This window comes from Esox lucius, chromosome 2, assembly GCF_011004845.1.
Source record: "Esox lucius isolate fEsoLuc1 chromosome 2, fEsoLuc1.pri, whole genome shotgun sequence".
NCBI classification, from domain to species: Eukaryota; Metazoa; Chordata; class Actinopteri; order Esociformes; family Esocidae; genus Esox; species Esox lucius.
The window spans coordinates 25,207,241-25,225,153 of record NC_047570.1 but is presented as its reverse complement, the minus strand read 5'-3'; the positions used below and the strand labels follow the sequence as shown (position 1 = coordinate 25,225,153).

General features: G+C 45.0%; 1 protein-coding gene across 4 annotated transcripts in view; it reads right to left on the bottom strand.

Annotated features, from left to right (window-relative positions):
- The window catches only part of fto (FTO alpha-ketoglutarate dependent dioxygenase), a 128,016-nt gene that overhangs the window by 51,290 nt on the left and 58,813 nt on the right, over positions 1-17,913 (bottom strand). For 2 of the 4 annotated variants that reach the window (XM_010892667.5, XM_010892664.5), the window contains exon 9: positions 17,363-17,487. In XM_010892667.5, coding sequence (XP_010890969.4) covers positions 17,363-17,487 — 125 coding nt within the window. Of the gene's footprint in view, positions 1-6,013; positions 6,288-16,759; positions 16,830-17,362; positions 17,488-17,913 lie in introns of those variants that run through there. The other 2 variants (XM_010892666.5, XM_010892665.5) reach the window with 2 other exon arrangements.

The window sequence follows — 17,913 nt, the reverse complement described above, 5'->3', positions numbered from 1 at the left end:
CAGGTAATAAATGTGTTATAAAGCAGTTACAAGCCCCTGAGGCCAGTGGGGGCGCAACAGCACTGTGTTTACGAGACAGTGTTTATTACAGGCTAGGCCTTATCATTATGTACTACAGAGCCTCAACGTTCAGGGCCTGCTGGTGCTAACAGAAAGTTCTGTAAACATTAGCCAATCAATGCTAGGCTAATGGGGACCATTATGATAATATTACTAGACCTGTAGGTCTGAATATTATTAACCTGTGCAAGCTCGGCTAATGGTGTAGCCTAACTGGTGCTAGGCTAATGGCATAGTCTAACTGGTTCTAGGCTAATGGTATATTGACTTGAAAGGACTGTTCATGAGATGCAGAGATCTGCATATAGACAAAGTGCACTTTCTGTTTTAAACTTGCCCAGTATCATTTTAGTCTTGGGGATAATACAGGTTTATGAACATGTAGGTAAGGGATGCAGCAGATAGATAATACACATTATAATTGTTTTTTATTAATTGAAAAATGTAATATGTTTTAAGACAGACATATATTGTAAAGAGCCTTCGAAAAGTATTCAGACCCCTTCCCTTCCAACACTTAATGTTGTGTTAAAGACAGATTCATATTATATTTTTTGCCATCAATCTACACACAACACCTCATAATGACCAAAAATAAAAAAGGTTTTTAGAAATATGTGCACATTTTTTTTAATTAAAAGTTAAATATTTCAGTGCTGACAACAGAACTTATACTATACGGCAGCGCTCACAACTTTAAGTCTTTTGGGCCCTGCCACCTTTTTACACCTGAATATGAGCCGTTTTTCACATTCTTTCTTGCAGATCCCCTCAAGCTCTGTCAGATGGATGGGGAAGGTTGGTGGATTACAATATTTAGGTTTCCCCACAGATGTTCAATGGGATTTATGTCCAGGCTTTGGATGGGTCACTCAAGGACAACGTCATTTGTTCGTGACAGAAAAATTATATGAGTGTGAAGTGCGTGTGTGAATATTCTTTGAGTGAGTTCATGTGATGCATGAAAGTATGTATGACTGACTTTGTGTGGAATGCGTGTGTGTATGTGTGTGGGTGGCTGAATAGATGTTAATATGCTCAAATTAAAGCTGACAGTCTGCACTTTAACCTAGTAGTGATTAGGTTTCGAACCCAATGTGCTGGAGTACAGAACCAAAACAACAAAAGTTGTGTTTCTGTGACTGCTCTCTATTTGCACACATTCCAACCTGACCGTTGCTAGGCAAACTATTGGTGGAAACAGTAACACATATCCCGTAAACATATGTTTGATAAGCGCTAGGCTAGGCTAATAAAGGTCAATAGGCTGCCATAACAGTGTCAGGTGTTACTTCCATCCCATTCCAAAGGTCAGAGTGGTAATGAGAAATGCTAGTGGCAGGAGAAGAAATGTGAGGTCGACAAGCGACTAACATGTGGGTTAATACAAATACTGACCTGCAGTCACCCACAGCACAATAAATGGAAGACCTGAAACACTGTCTTCACTGGCACATCTAATCACATACATCCCTACAGACAGGTTCCATAGAGAGGCATGGGTCTGTTCTGTGGTAGCGGTGCTTTCATCTTTAAAGTAAACATCACCACGAACGCAGGTCGATGCTTTATCCATACAGACCAACCCACCCACCCCATTCCACTAGGTTGAGACAATACAAACATAAACTGTCTTGACTCATTTCTTATTCTGGAGACGTGGTACTGTAGGCAAATGGATGGGTAGATTCATATTAAGCCCTAGCTGTAGTCAGTGTTAGACCATTTGCATATGAGAAGTGTTTTCAGAAAGCTTGTCTATAATGTATAAGAGCCTTTTAGTCTGTGTTTACTGGTACACAGTTTCCACCCGCACTGACAATCCAAGCACGGTTTTGCTTCATTTTGTGAGACATGCTGCATTGAATAATTCAGTCACTCATCTCTGGCAGAGCAGTTCATTTGAAAAAACACACACAGACTATATACAGTAGATGCTACAACAGCAACAAACCAGTCCTTTAGAAGAGGGGAATCCTATTATCAAACCGTCAGATCCTGTCTAGTGTTATGTCTTTCTACACCGGGACCTTTGTGTGTGTGTGTGTGTGTGTGTGTGTGTGTGTGTGTGTGTGTGTGTGTGTGTGTGTGTGTGTGTGCGCATTAGGAGAACATGAGGTGGTTCAGTCTATTTGGAGGTGAACTCCAACAGTATTTGCATAGTGAGATATGTTTTTGCTCTGTATTCCAGTACTTATGACCTGCTGGAAACTGTAAAATAACTATTTGGCTAAAATCCATACTGTGAGCTTTCATTTGAAACGGTATTTATATTCATATTCAATATGGTCAGCACATTTAGAACATAGTTCCTCCATTTTAGGGCTCAAAAAGTATTTGGACACTTCACAGCTGTTTGCTATTAGGCCAGTGTATTTGTATGCATTGTAAGTGCAATCAACTGTTTGGTAAATATCAGGTTCACTCTCCAGGAGGTAGTAATGGATGTGTAAGACATCACCATCGGCAGAAAACTTTCAAAGTGCACAACACAATTTATATAGGATGTCCTAAGAAGTACCTTTAAAATTCTGCAGAGTCCTGGAAAAGGGTATTACGGACAGATGAGAGTAAGATTAACATAATAATGGCAAGAAGATTGTCTGAACAAGGTGTATGGGCCTTTATGGGTATTTTTGGGGCCTCTATGGCTGCCACTGGAACTGGCCCACTTGGCTTTACTGATGATGGAACATTAACCAGGGTTCAATGCCCGTCTTCACTTCTGTTTCTACTGTTCACACGTTTCCTTCTTATTCCTACCGTCAACTACATACATTTTTTTTAATGAGTAAGGATAGTGGGGAAAAAATCCTTCTATTGGTTTCTTCCCAGTTTGAGAAGAAACCAAGAGAAGGAACCAAGTAAGAAAAGGAGTCCAGATAAGGAAACCAGTCAGAGAAGAAACCCAATGAAGGAACTCAGTTAGATAAGGAACGCAGAGAAGGAACCCAGGAGAGGAAGGAACCCAGATAAGGAACTCAGTTACTGAATGAACTCAGAGAAAGAACCCAGTAGGAGAAGGTACCCATTTAGAGAAGAAACTAAGAGATGGAGCCAAGTAAGAGAAAGAACCCAGGTGTCCCCAGTGTGTAAAGAACCCGCACCTTCACTGTTCAGCATATATCATTTACCCAGGAAGAATTGTTTTTTAAATGGCCCTGAAATATACATGCAGCATATGTTAATTTAACAGAGTGCTCTCACATGGTGTATTTGCATTGAAAGACATCAAAAATGGCATCCGATGCAGAGATGTCCTCAAACATACGAGTTAGGGATATGTGATGAGGGTGGCTTGGGTAGAAGGAGAGGGAGAAGGTGGTGAAGTATGGGGAAGTGGGGGCGGGGGGCAACAGACGTGAGGATGTCAGAGTTTATAAATGGGTGAGGAAATGTCTTCATCCCAAGTTTGGAAGTCCCCCTTGTTTTGGCCGACACAGGCTCCGCCAAATTCCCAGCAGTGGCTCTTAACAGGGCCTTCCTGCAGTGCAGCCAGCCTGTTCCTCCTGCCTTAACAACATCCCTCCCAGCCGAAACACACACTATTCCCCCTGCCTTAACAACATCCCTCCCAGCCGAAACACACACTATTCCCCCTGCCTTAACAACATCCCTCCCAGCCGACACCTTCATTGCCCTGCCAACAGACAGCACACACAATCTGGTCCCAGTCTCTGTTACACTACAGCAGTCACACACAAAACAAAGGAATATTCACAGATGCACACACATGGGTGGACATTTTATTCTGTTTTAAGGGTGAGGGGGTGTTAGCATGAATTAAGGGTGGGGGGCATGTTAGTGTGTGTCAATGGAGGGGACGTGTTAGTGTGTGTTAAGGGAGGGGGCGTGTTAGTGTGTGTTAAGTTTAGGGGTGTGTTCGTGTGTTAAGGGTGTTAGCGTGTTAAGGGTGGGGGTGTGTTCGTGTATGTTAAGGCCTGGCTATGCACTTTCTTGAGCTGGAAGACAACACAGACACAGAGCAGGACACAGTACCTACTACCAACCCTGCCATACTGCTGTGCTGCCATGTTGCCGGGTGAGGCCATAGTAATTACAGGAGAACAGCATGAACCAGTCTGGGCCTCCAAATGGCACCATATGTTTTCCCAGACTAACCGGCTGAATAAATGGCATTTACCCATTCAGGATGCAGTGTGCTGTGTCTGGGAATCCCTCACTAACTAAATAACAGTCAGTAACGCTCTTATAAAACAGACCCCCACTCCTCTCCTATAAACATTAGCCATAAGCTTGTGGGTCATTTACTAACGCTGACCCGCCATGCACACTCACACCTCCATTCCTGTTCTGTTTAACCATTTACACTGCCTTTTGGGTTCCATGTCAAACACACAGAGTCAGAGGCGGCTGTGTGTGAGTTTTCCTCCATTTGTCAATGGTTTAGCCAAATGTAAAATATGTTTGGTTAATCAGAAACTGGGTCTGACAGAAGACGAAGTCAGAGTGTCAGGGTGTGGCTGACTGGTCATGTCCATCCATCTCTTCAGGGGTGACAAGTGTTGACTGTTGTCTAACTGAGGGGACCTATTGCTCTGGGGTCAACAGTGACAGGTCACAGCCAATGACCCAGTGAAACAAAACTTCTAATGAATACCCTGCGCCTTTAACTTTCTAATGCCAACAACCCTGGACAATCTTTCCTAAGATATAAGTTTAAAGAATGAATAAATAAAACAAGTATTTAGACATTACATCTCAAAATAGTCACCAGCTCACGTTGTTTCCTATCAAAGCAACATGCTACTGTATCTCAATCACTAATTAATAAAGGAATACAGTATCAACAAAACCGGTGGTACATTCCCTTCTAATGACTCATTCATGGAAATGCTTTGTTGCAGTGACCTCTTTTAAGAACTGATCTCTCCCCCTCTATGTGTTATTCCTAAATGTGCTGCTAACACAGTAAATCACTTTGTTAATGAGAACTGCCTTAACAGCAGCAGTTAGAGATGACTATCGAGAGGGGAAAACAAAACTAAAGAATGTAAGTAAATATGGACCCTAATTAGTTGGACAGGGTTGAAGATACAGATAAGGCATCTTAGCAGCCGTGAGGCCAAAGTCGACAGACATAAACACACACGCACTGAGAAAATCAATGTTTTAAGCCCTAGATACATGTGTTTGATGTCTCTGATGCCACCAGCCTCCTATTCACATAGAAGTAATACAGCATATTCTTATCTAGACCAACTAGTAGTGAGTGCCACACTTTTCACAGAAACTGAATCCTGGCATTGCACCCTATTCTTACCAAATAAAATATACAGGACCCAGAGCCAAATGCCTGCCTCATCCTACTTCCACTAAAGATAGTCTGGGAAATAGGGACAATGCTGAAATATTCTGACAAGCTTTGGAAAAAAGCATTTGCAAATGCGTCTCATCAGATTTAAATAAAAAATTAAAAATTATACTTTACAATTATGAGATGGAAATAAGGTGTCATGTTGTTGATGTACCTGTCCTGGACTGATTTTGAAACAGTATGCAGTAGAAAGGGAGCAGCCCAAGGCAAAAAATCAGCTAGCCAACTTGCTAGTCAGCTAAAGTTAGCAAAGGTTGTTTCTCTAAACCAAAATCTAGCTAGCTAGTGTTCAAAATAAGCTGGCTACACATCAAATCAATTTACTTAGTCAGCTGTAACTTGGTGTTGTAGTTGTAAGTATGCAAGCCAATGCTAGCAAACATTACATTACGGTAATTAAAGCCAACAAACAATTAACTGTGACCAGTTACGGCTGCTAGCTCAAATCCCAGAGGCAACAAGGTGAAATATTATATTTGTCCTTCATCCTAATAGCTCCAAGGGGCCCCAATCTGGATTTCCCATTTCTCCGTTTTTCGATGGTTTGCGTTGAAAGCAGGAGTTACATTTTGTTACGTGGAAATGACCACTAAAACACAGTATTTTATTTGTTCAGCAATAATTATTAATATTCAGGATGTTGGCCTTTTACCCAACAGCCAGGTGTGTGCCTCAGTGTGTCATGTGGGACGACAAACAGACCACTGTGTACAGGTGGGCCAGCTAGGGCAGGAAGGCCTCCTGGTGCAGCTCTGACCTCTGCAAGGCTCTAAAAGTCACTGTCCAGCTGGATGGGCTGTGACCCCCCCACATCACCATGGAGACCTGTCCTTGTCCCTCCGCAGCGCGTCCTTTACATCACAGTACGTGGCAGTTCATTAAAGGAAGGCTGTAAGTGAGAGACACAGTATAGAAAGTAGTTTATACCGTACAAAACACACCATTCTGAACTCAATATTTTGACAGCTACTCTTAACCTATACTGCCAAATGTAATGATAAGGGACAAAATTCCTCTCCAATCCAGCACATCTTACATACCCACATGGCAGTGTTGACCAGACTGCTGTTATCCATATACTGGCCCAGAGACCAGAGTTGTCCCATCTGTGACGGAGGCATTTAAGGATGTCAAAGCTAACTCAAACTAGCCTGGGTCTATGTAGTGTCTCTGTTCTGCTGGCCTGACCAGGCAATGCAGCCTACTGTCAAACAAATGACGCTGTGAGCTGCGCTCTCCCTCCCAGGCACATAAGATACAATTATTGTGCAGCCAGGATGCCAACACACACACACACACACACACACACACACACACAGTCTGTCAGCCCAGGGGTTTAATTAGCTTGGCATGGGTGCCACTTATAATCACCTGCCATTACCGGCCCAGCCTGCATCTGCTTACAGCGTCTGTCAGTGGCAGGCAGGACGCAGAGTATGTGTGTGTGTGTGCCACCCAATTTGACACACACACACACACACACACACACACACACACACACATACACAAACACAGGGACAGCAATGATGATGGGGATATTTCACATTTGAAACATAACATTAACATAATGGAGAGTTAGGAGTGATTGTTTAGGTAATGATTAATCGTTTAATCCAGTATTTTGGGTCACCGGAAGCTTTTATTTTGAAGGGCTATGCTACATACACACAGGTGTTCAGGGCATCACTTTTCATTGCAACTTTTATTATAAAGGGCTACTGCTACATACAAACAGACAGGCAGTGCTTTGCTTACTGTTGCAGGCTGAAATAACCTAAATCAATTTCAATTATGTAGATCATTATTTAATTGATGGTTGACTTGCCATTGTTTTGTATTTTATTTGCATTGAAATACTGTTCATTAACAACTATATTTTAACACAGATATTGCCTTTTGTAGCTGATTATATTATTATACACCGCCCTCGAATTGACCATGCACAGGGCCCCACCCAAGACATTACACTATGATTTCTTGAGGGCAGGAGGAAATAAAGACAAAATAAAGATGAGCGAATCTCAGTCCCAAACACTGCAGAAAGTGAAGTTAAAAGTGAATTCAGTAACCCCTCCTGGCATATGTGTAGCTACCTGCAGGCCTGAGGAGAGGGCCTGTATCATGGCTTTTTATCATGGCTTTCACCATGGCACTAAAGTTTAGTAATGCCTCATGTCCACTGGTGCCAAACACTGGTGTTTTACCCTCAAGTCCAGACATTTTTCAGTTTCCATTGACACGGGCCAGTACCAGTCGGCCACTAGGCTGAGTAGCCTGGCCCTCACTTGGTGCCAAGACCCGGACTTTAGGATTTGATGCGTTACATACTGTAAAAACACTGCATGCTGTGCTATTCGAATAGCAATGTGTATCATTAGTCTTAGGCTTCTTGTGATGGGTTTCATCCGATCTAACAAACAGATTCCTGACAAAATAAAGAAAATAAAGCAACAGTACAGGAAAGCAAATACTCACAACAGAAAGATTTGGAACGACCGAAGGTGGTTCTGACTCAATGCCACTGACTCAATAGAAGGTGGTACGATGCCATTGACTCAATAGAAGGTGGTACGATGCCACTGACTCAAAAGAAGGTGGTACGATGCCATTGACTCAATAGAAGGTGGTACGATGCCATTGACTCAATAGAAGGTGGTACGATGCCATTGACTCAACAGAAGGTGGTACGATGCCATTGACTCAACAGAAGGTGGTACGATGCCACTGACTCAAAAGAAGGTGGTACGATGCCACTGACTCAATAGAAGGTGGTACGATGCCATTGACTCAATAAAAAAAGAGTGCTGGGACTGAGACGTAGCCTGCAGAACCTATAGCCTAACAACAAGAAGAGGAAGAAATTGTAACAAGAAGAAATTAGTTTCATTACTTAAGTTAAAACGCTGTACTATAAACAAACTGAGCAGGGTGTTATTGTTTATTCTACTTTACTACCAGAAAAAGATCACCTTTCCTTTTTCATAGCTGAAAATCAAAAACCCCTCCCCACCTGAGCCCCTCCGTAAGTCCAAGGAACCAAACGTATAGTCGAAACAGGAAGGTCTAGAGCTAACATTAGCATAAATCACTGGTGCAGCCCCAGTACCGGGGTAAAGCACCAGTGGAAATGTGGCATACTTAGATGGACCTCAGGCTGAGGACATCCTGCTGGGGCAATGCAGACTGGGGCCCCAGGCGGAAGTGCATCATATGTGTGCTAACCAATAGAAACACTATGTGTTACTAAGGAACAAACCACTACAGTGTAGTCAGTATGGTCAGTAGTCAGTATGGTGAGAACAGCCAGAACAGTCAGTACAGTCGGAACAGTTACTACAGTCGATACAGTCAGTATAGTCAGAACAGTCAGTAGTCAGAACAGTCCGAAAATTCAGCATAGTCAGTACAGTCAGAATATTGAGAACAGTCAGAGCTAGTTCACCTATGCCAAGTCAATATGTAGAGCATAATAATCCCCAGCGTTGCCTATTCATCTGCACAAGTTCCCATTCAGCTGTAACCAGGCCGCAACATTGTGCTGGTGCTTCTCAAACATCTGTCGGGGAGTTGTGTGGGTACACTAATTACAAATATCTGCACTAATCCTGGGGCGATAAGACAGTCATTACTCCAAGAGACATTTATCACTGTGGGATTGATGACCCATTTCGCAGGCAGCCTTTGTAAAAGGAAGTGAAAGCGAGGAGATATCTCTCTATCCTACATCTGTACTGAAGCCATCCATTCCTCTGTCAAGAGGCACCGTCGTTAGAAGTCTAATTAACAGCCATGATTTTGGTCTAATAGAATTCGCTGGGATCTGCAGATTGACTCCTTGGAGGAGAAAAGACTGTCTTTCAATATGTCCTTTTTCTGTGAATTGCTAGGCAGGGTGGAGTGGTTGGTCTGGTCTTTACTCAGTCAAGGACAACCAGCGCAGCACTTCTACATTTCAACACAGGTACTGCTCACTGGCATTCACTAGTAGTACAACCCCAATTACAACAGACAGAGTAACTCAACTTATTCATGTCTGCATTAACACGATCAAACATACTGAATCTTTCTTCATTCGGTTTTTCCGTTTCTTTCTCTCCCTCCCTCCCTCACACACACACACACACACACACACTACAGCAGATGATCACAGTAGGTGAGAGGTAAGGGTCTAGCCACCTGCCTGCCGTGTCCCAGTGTCTATAGCAGTAATGAACAGAGACAGCTTGGGGACCGCCAGCCTGCTGTCTACACTGCCACGCACGCACACGCACACACCACCTCTACAGGGTTGAGAGGCTGCTGCCGGGGGGGGGCAGGGGTGACAGGGGCAGCAGAGACGTCCCACATAGTGACAGGTAGGTCCTACCTGTCTGCCCAAGTAAGCCCCCCCACCCCCCCCCCCCACACACACACACGCACACACACAAACACACGCATGCACACCCACAGACACACACACTTGCGCATGCACACACACCCGCACACACACACACACAGCCTCTCTCTCTCCCATTTTGACCCTGTGTAATTCTTCCAGAACCCATGTGCTGACAGGATCAGCTGCAGTGACTACGGCAGACAGATGAAATGTTCATAACTATCTCCTCCAACTTACATCTTCACCTTCACGATAATTTATGACCCACACGCCAGCCTTGAAGAGACAATATGCTTGCCATGAAATGAAGTGTTCCAGCGGTGTATGGAGGTTATAATTAAGACTATTGGGTGGAGGCTGGGTGTGGGACCACATGGTAGGTGTAAGCGTTGGCATGTGTGTGTGTGTGTGTGTGTGTGTGTATGTGTATGTGTGTGTACCTCATGTCACATCAGGTTATTCAACGACATTGTGAGATTAATTACATGGTACCCTTTCTGCTACACCCATAAAAAACAATCCAACCCCATCAAACCAAACCCTCCACCTTCCCTACTGTACAAAGAGAGACACAGAGAGAAAAACAGAGAGTAAGAGTGAACGAGGGGATCTATAACGATGTGAGCATCCAGAAAATCACTGTTATTAGCCATCCATTAACTAATGAAACATATCAGTAATTAGCCAATTACGGCTTCTGCCGGGTCAATACAGGAACACATATTTCAAATTCCAATTTCTTCACAAAGGAGAAAATAACCTGCTTTACGAGACAATGTTCAAACGGTTCACTGGCTCACCTTGATGCACTAAGCCGAGGTATGTAACAGGAAAACATACAGTTGGTTGTCTGGTGAGGGAGGAACAATGCACAGTGAATTCCTGTAATGGACCATGATTCCATGCTCTTGTTATTTGTTTCCCATGCATGCCATATATCTGCCTCCCATCATGCTCTTTGGTTTGGTGTCTGACCAGAAAGATTGCCCATGGTTCCCTCCCTGTGTTCACTGCCTGTCTTTCCCAATCCTCCAATGTTGTTTCCATATTAAAAGCAACGCTTAATGACCCAAATGTCTCTGTAACAAGTGGCCCTAAATGTCTGTGGTGCTTTAATGACATTTCTCTCTCTCTCTCTCTCTCTCTATCTTTCTCTCCCTCTCCTATTACTGGGAAAAGTGTAATTATGAAATTACTGCTTCCATTAAGAGCTGGGAGCAATTTAACACAGTTGGATTTTTTGTTCCCAGAGTCAAGGACAAATAGTGAATCTGGAAGGGAGGGGGTGGGGCTATACTAGGATGTTATGCACAGAATCAGGAACATCAACCCCCCAAAAATGAGGCTAACCATTTGTCTGATCCTGTGATTAGGCAGTGGTGTTAAGTTCCAAACCAGATATGTACATGCATGTACATGAGGTGTGGGAACAGCTTTTGGGCTTGTCTCGTCTGCATAGATGAAACAACATTATTCTTCCCCTTCAATGGAACATTCCAAGCTAACTCAAACGTGTTCTCCAGGTACTTTCCAACCATGCAGCCTGGAAGCCAAGCCAAGAGGATGAGAGGGCAAAACGTGCTATGGGGCTGAGTCTGACAACGACAACGGGTGGGGGGGGGGGGGGGGGGGGGGGGGGGGACATCCCAATTCACACCTCAAACACACAGGCCACAGGCTCCCTGGTAGCAGGGCACATACACTGCCAGAAAGACCACACACACTTGTTTTGGATAAAGACAGACAAATTAGACAACGGTTTTCTGAGGTAACCATCACTTACATGGTAATTATAGCAATATTGTGCTGTTGAAGGCATCGGGGGCAACGGAGCGAACGGGAAAATGTCTGAGAGATGTCTTTGATTAACCCGTCCCCTCCGGTGAAAACGACATCACAAAGCTCTGTTCAACAACACGCCAGCCGCCCCGATCACCTGCCACCCTCTACTTTGGGGGCCAAGCCACCCACACTAATTAAACAAATGAGTGCAAAGCTGTACACAAGCAATTAATGAACAGCGAGACGGACGCAGATCAAGTTTGGTGTTAAGCAACACGCCAACTCGCCCCACAACTTCCAACAAATCGACCGACCACGTGGGACTGTTGATTCATCCCATCACGTGACATTCCCCTCGCCCGGCCACGTGAGTCAGCAAGTAGCGTTGGCAGATCAGGCAGATGTGGCATTGGGGCTTTAGAGGCAGACGCACACGTTGTTGAAGAATGAAGTTGTTGCATGAAAGGCTTGGCTGCTAACTGGCAAACAGATGACTGCTTGGATACAGGTGTCAATGGTCTCGCTGCTCCCCCAGGGGGTGGTGAAACGGGACTCGTCCGCTAGTTCCCTCCCCCACAGCATGGCGTCTCCATCTATGGGTGCTCTAGCTCCTTTCAGATGGTCTGTCACTGTTTCACTGCAGCCTGGGACCCTTGTTTTAAATTCCCATCTGGGACAGGGGGCCCTCATTGTCCCCTCTCTCTCTCTGTCCCTCCCTGGCGAGGGGGACTCTGTCACCGGCACAAAGGACATGTCATCATCCCGGTGGAGGACTGTGGGGGGAGGAAGGTCTCTCTCTCCCAGTGACACGGCAGGGGTGCAACTGGTGGCTGACACAGTGGAGAGGGTCACCGCAGCCTGGACATAACTCCAGCCTGGCCCATGTGACCCTGCCGTGGCCCCGGATAACCCCTGGGTTTGATGACAGGCTGAGCTCTTTGTGTGAGAGTGCTGTACCCAGGTGAGGCCATGGGGGAGACCGGTGGGGAGAGGGAGACAAGAGGGAGAGAGGGAGGGACAATGGCAGGAAACAAAGGGAGGGCGGAGGCTGGAAGAGGCTGGGTGAGGGGAAGATTGCCCCCAGGTCATAGGTCAGGGCTGGAGAGCCATGTGATGAGTGCAGCTGTATGGACCTATAGACTTTCTATAACTCTCCATCTATCAACCAACAGAACCTACATAATTCCCTTGGCCTATATCTATAGCTCTTATTCATATTGGAATTGAATACAATTGTTTACATTAACACGTTTTTATTAATAAAAGTATGTTACGCACAAGTTGAAAAAAGACAAATATATTTCAGATGTATCAGTTGTTTCAGTTGTATTATTAGCTATGCTTATGCAGTTGTGACAAATATGCAAATAGTGGAAAAACTAGTTGGGTGGCTACTGAAGACAATGACAAATGTGCAGTAAGACTGTAGAGACCGCCTATAGATCTGTTTGACTGTTATGAAACCAAGCTGACTCAGCAACTTACGCCATTATAAATAGTTTGAGGGAAACTAATAACACATGTTAAACTGAAGTAAGACATCGAGGGGAGACGGCATTGTGCGGCAAGGAAGTGGAATGGTGTGAGGTCATGTCGTTTTCTATCGGAAGATGAACTTCTGAGCCCCAGGAACACGGCAGCTCCGTGATTTACACAGTCCAAGCTGTCCAACTGCTTCCCAGGTCAAAGGCCACACATACACACTCCCAACCACACACACACACACCTACAGCTCTGTCCACGCCAACAGAGCGGACAGGGCTGCCAAGTCAGCCAGAAAACCCTTCCACTGACGCATAAACACCCAGTCTGACCCTCCTTCCCTCCTCCATCTCGACTCCTCCAACCTTTCCGCCCCTCCATCCTCCCTCTGCCTTCTCCTCCACCCCTCTCCTCCAGAGGTGTGCTGGCTCTGCACTCTGTTAATCGTTCACACCACACCGACCCACACTCCTTTTCCACAGGGCCCAGTGACGGAACAGAGGAATGACTGAGGGGTAGCAAAGACAGTTAGAGGCAGAATGAACCGAATGAAAGAAAGCAAGAGAAAAGCCACAGAGAAGGGCCAGATGGGTACCTTCACAGTCCATTTATCAAACCGAATGTGGCTCCCCTCTCTCCTCCCAAACGCCTCCTCCTCCTCCCATTGCTCTCATGTCCTAAACCCCCATGTAATTCTCTAATCATTTTCATTATCATATAATGACCTTACAAAGCCTACAGCAGTTTGCACGGTCAGTACAAAACTCACAGCTGTTCCCGTCAGTGTTTGCTAGTTGGCTGTGACAATGCAGACTTTTTATTGGTCCAAAGTCATGACCTTTGGCTCTCATAGGTCAGCACAGGGTGAACTTGCTCAGGAGGGTCGGTGGTGGCCGCAGGCACATCACAGGACATAACACCGGTCAAGAAACTAAGGCACGCTAAAACAAGAATGACGAAGTCATGATTCATCTTTAGACCGCTAGTCAACAGGGTCAGACACAAGTCTCAGAAAAGCCAGCCAATCACCACCTCAGCAGCTCCAGTATTACACAGCTACCAGGGGTTGGATAGTCGGAATGGCGAAGGATGGGTGCCTTTGCCATTCAGAGTGTTTGCTTACAGTTGCAATGTATTCTTCAACTACCATGCTTTAGTATGGCACCTTGACACTCTGACCTGATGACGACTGATCAGGCTGCACTCAGGTCACAATGTACAGTATGTCTATTAACTGGGCAGTTCAATCAGTTCAATCCTTAATGGTATACATGGTATTTCAGACAGAGTGCCCTGTTTTAAAAAGGCAAGACTCTCGTCAAGACATCTGACAACACAAACTGGTTCTAATCAAAGTTCCGGTGATGATCAGCAAATTCCAGGAGCTGACATTAATGACTTGATGAGAGCAGAGGCTTTTTTCTGGCAAGACTTCTAAAGTCGTAATTGGCATGAAGGAGACATGGTGGCCTCAAAATTCAACAAACTTCTACAATTAGATTTTTTCAGGCATCTAGCCATTTTCTTTTATATCCATTGCCTGCTTTATGGAGGTCAACGACTTTTTCTCTCCTTTCATTTGTGTTCTCGGACCTTACCCATGTTGATAAATGAATACTGTAAGGGAGTGATAGACGGCCGCATTAGATGTTCTAAAGACTCAAATTAACTTTTTATATGTATAATATCTGTATATATAAATCCACATATAAGAAGGAGAGTGACCATGCCCCCACAATCACCCGGCCTCAACCCAATTGAGATAGGTTGGGATGAGTAGGACGGCAGAGAGAAGGAAGTCAATAAGTGCTCAACATTTGTGGGAACTCCACAAGAAAGTTGCAAAAGCATTCCAGGTGACTCCATCATGACGCTGGTTGAGAGAATGCAAAGATTGTGCAAAGCTATCAAGTCTAAATATGTCTACTTTGAAGAACCTACAATAAGAAATGTATCTTAACATGTTCAACACAATTTTTTATCACTTTGTGATTCCATGGGTCATTTAATAGTTTTGATGTCTTCACTATTATTCTACAATGTGGAAAATAAAAAAAATACCCTTGAATGAGTAGGTGTGTCCAGACATTTGAGTGGTTTTGTGTATCTTTATAGTACTATGTATATGAACACATACAACTTTCTCAATATGCATCCTTTAGATACAAAATTACAGCTTCATAACTTCACCGGAGAAGCAGGGATGAATGAATGGATGGATGGACTGCCCTTACAGCACTGGGTGAGCAAAGGAATTTGTCACCATGAGTACCCATAAGTCATCGGTGAAGACCTGCCGGTCACAAGGACCATTTCTCTTCTCTCTCTGCTCTCTCTTCTCTCTGCTCTTACTCCTTCTGCCTCCCTCTCCCTCATTCTCTCTGCCTGAGGGGATACTGGCCAGAGAGCTAGCAGGCACAGGTTTGCCGAGCGCTCTAGTGCATTAACTGGTCGTGTTTAAGAAACAAAAGTCGGGGAAAAACGTTATCAATCAGCTTGCTCTGTTTATGTGCCTTTAGCTAAAGCAATCCATCATGTTGTTTTGTGTTTTCAAAGCTTTAGCAAGCATTATGCTCTGAATGGTTTCCACGGAAACAAAAGAGCAGCAGAATGCAGAAATTAGAGCCTGTTGAATAGAGTCTACTGAAACCTAATTAGAACATTGATATTTAGTGGAGGGAAAAATAACAGCGAAATGAATCAGCTGCTCCATTTAAAAAGTTCCATTGTATTGAGTGGTGTTACGGATATGAAATGTTTAAATGCGTTAGACTAAACTGAACTACTGTCTGTGTTCCTCTGTGATATATCAACATTCAAGTACTTTATCTTTGATTCAGAAGAAAGAAACAACTTTAAAAGAAATCCAGCAGGGACCCAAAAGTGAAGCTATCTTTCACCACAAAGCACACAGTTGTTTCTTGTTGCTTATCCGCTCTATGTCAAATCATTATCAGACTCGTCTCTTAACATTGCGTGAGGCCATGTGTTTCGTTTCGTCTAAACGCTGTCTGTTGACAGCCACTTCACAGACGACCCCCGGCTTGCTTTTTAGGAGAGCCATTATCTGTGTGCAGAGAGATAGGGAGCAGTCGGAGTTCAAACACATTATGGCTGTGTGTGTGTGTGTGTGTGTGTGTATGCATGTGGGGCGCTGTCCCCACAATCTAATCAATCTATCCTGCTGATGAAATAAACTCCTGTCTGAAACGAAGACAGGGACCCTACCCTGCATTTCCTGTCCTGGGCCTTGTCATTGGTTTGCCTGTGATATCTGTTTGGGCAGGGAGGGGGTACAGACCGATGTGGCTGGTAGCAGGGTGTTGTTTCAGGGGGGGGGGGGGGGTGGCAGTAGTGAACAGTAGGGTGGTTTCTAGCTTTCAGCACTTGTGTTAGGAATGCCTTTCAGTCGCCCCCCCCCCCCCCCCCCCCCCCCCCCACCCGTCTCCAACCAAGGTGGATCCTAGGCGTCAGTTCGGCCCGACGAGGTGTGCAAACTGTCTGTTTACAAGAATCATCTGTTCAGGGCGTAGCTTGGGGTCAAAAAGAGGCGACGCATCATAAAAGAGGTGGTTACCGGGGCAATTGGGGGGTATGGGGGTGGGGGGGTGGGGGGGGGGGCTGTCTGTCGACGTAGCTTGCCGAAGTTGGCTTAATGCCTTATCCGAGCAAGAAAAATGGCCCCGGCCGGTACAGATCTCGGTGGGGTCGGTCTGTTCATTCACCTCCAGGCGCTAGGCTCTTACCAGGTCATGCATCTTGTCTGCCCCTGAGGATGAGGTGACCAAGCTGGGACACACAGGGAGGGAGAGGCCCTTATAGCCGGGGCTGACTGGCTGATTATGATAACATCAAATCGTCATTTAAACCAATGTATACATCTTTGTGTGTGTGTGTGTGTTTCTGAGAAAAGGGCACCAAAGCAGTACAGGAGGGTGCAAGGAGAGTCAGAACAGCTAAAACAACATGCTTGTGTGTGTGAGGCCTTGCTTTATCTGAATGAATGGGCTATGTCTCTGTCTAACCCTGGACTGGACCTTATCTACGGGGAAGGAAGTGACTGGCCTCTCCAACCCGAAACCCATGTGTCACCCAGACAGCTGCCAGGTCCAATAGCCCCTCACTACAAACACCTCCAACACCCACGTCAGCTCAACAGACTTTTTGAGGAATTCATTTGATATCACCTGCATACCTACTCTAATGTCAACAATGCCGATCCCATGGAGACCTTTCAAACACATCTGAACGCGTGACACCGTGTGATTTCGGGGCATGTGCCATCCGAACCCATTGGGTTGTGTGATTGGGAACGTGCTTACCTGTCTCTCCAGGTCTGTCTGTGCTGCTGTCTGTCAGTCAGGGCAGTTAGCAGGGTCTCTGCCATCTCTCTCCTGCCCTCCTGCTCTTGTCCCTCGTCCTCCACCGCTGCCAGAAAGAGTTGGGTCTAAAAAAAGAAAATAAAGAACGGTGTATTAAAATGACACAGTTCCATAGAACTATTCTGTTCATGTCCGAGTCCATTTGTAGTAACAGTCACTCTGACACGATCTTGCCCCAGATTGAAACGTGACCTCATTTTTGACCCCAGGTTAACTGTATCCCTAGCTCACAACCTCAAACCCAAACTAAACCTCTTCTCAAACCTTATCTCAACCTCATCTCAAAATCCCTATCAGTTTTATACCAAGGATATACTTGAGAGAATCCAGACTGTGAGAATGTAGCTAGTACCAGAGGATGGCAAATGACTCCGAATATTACAGATTAATCACGTCCACCACTGATGTGTAATGTGAGAGTATCCCCCTGTTGAACATGAATTACAGGGCAGCTTAGAGTGTCACGTGGTGTGTCAACCTTAATCTGGAAC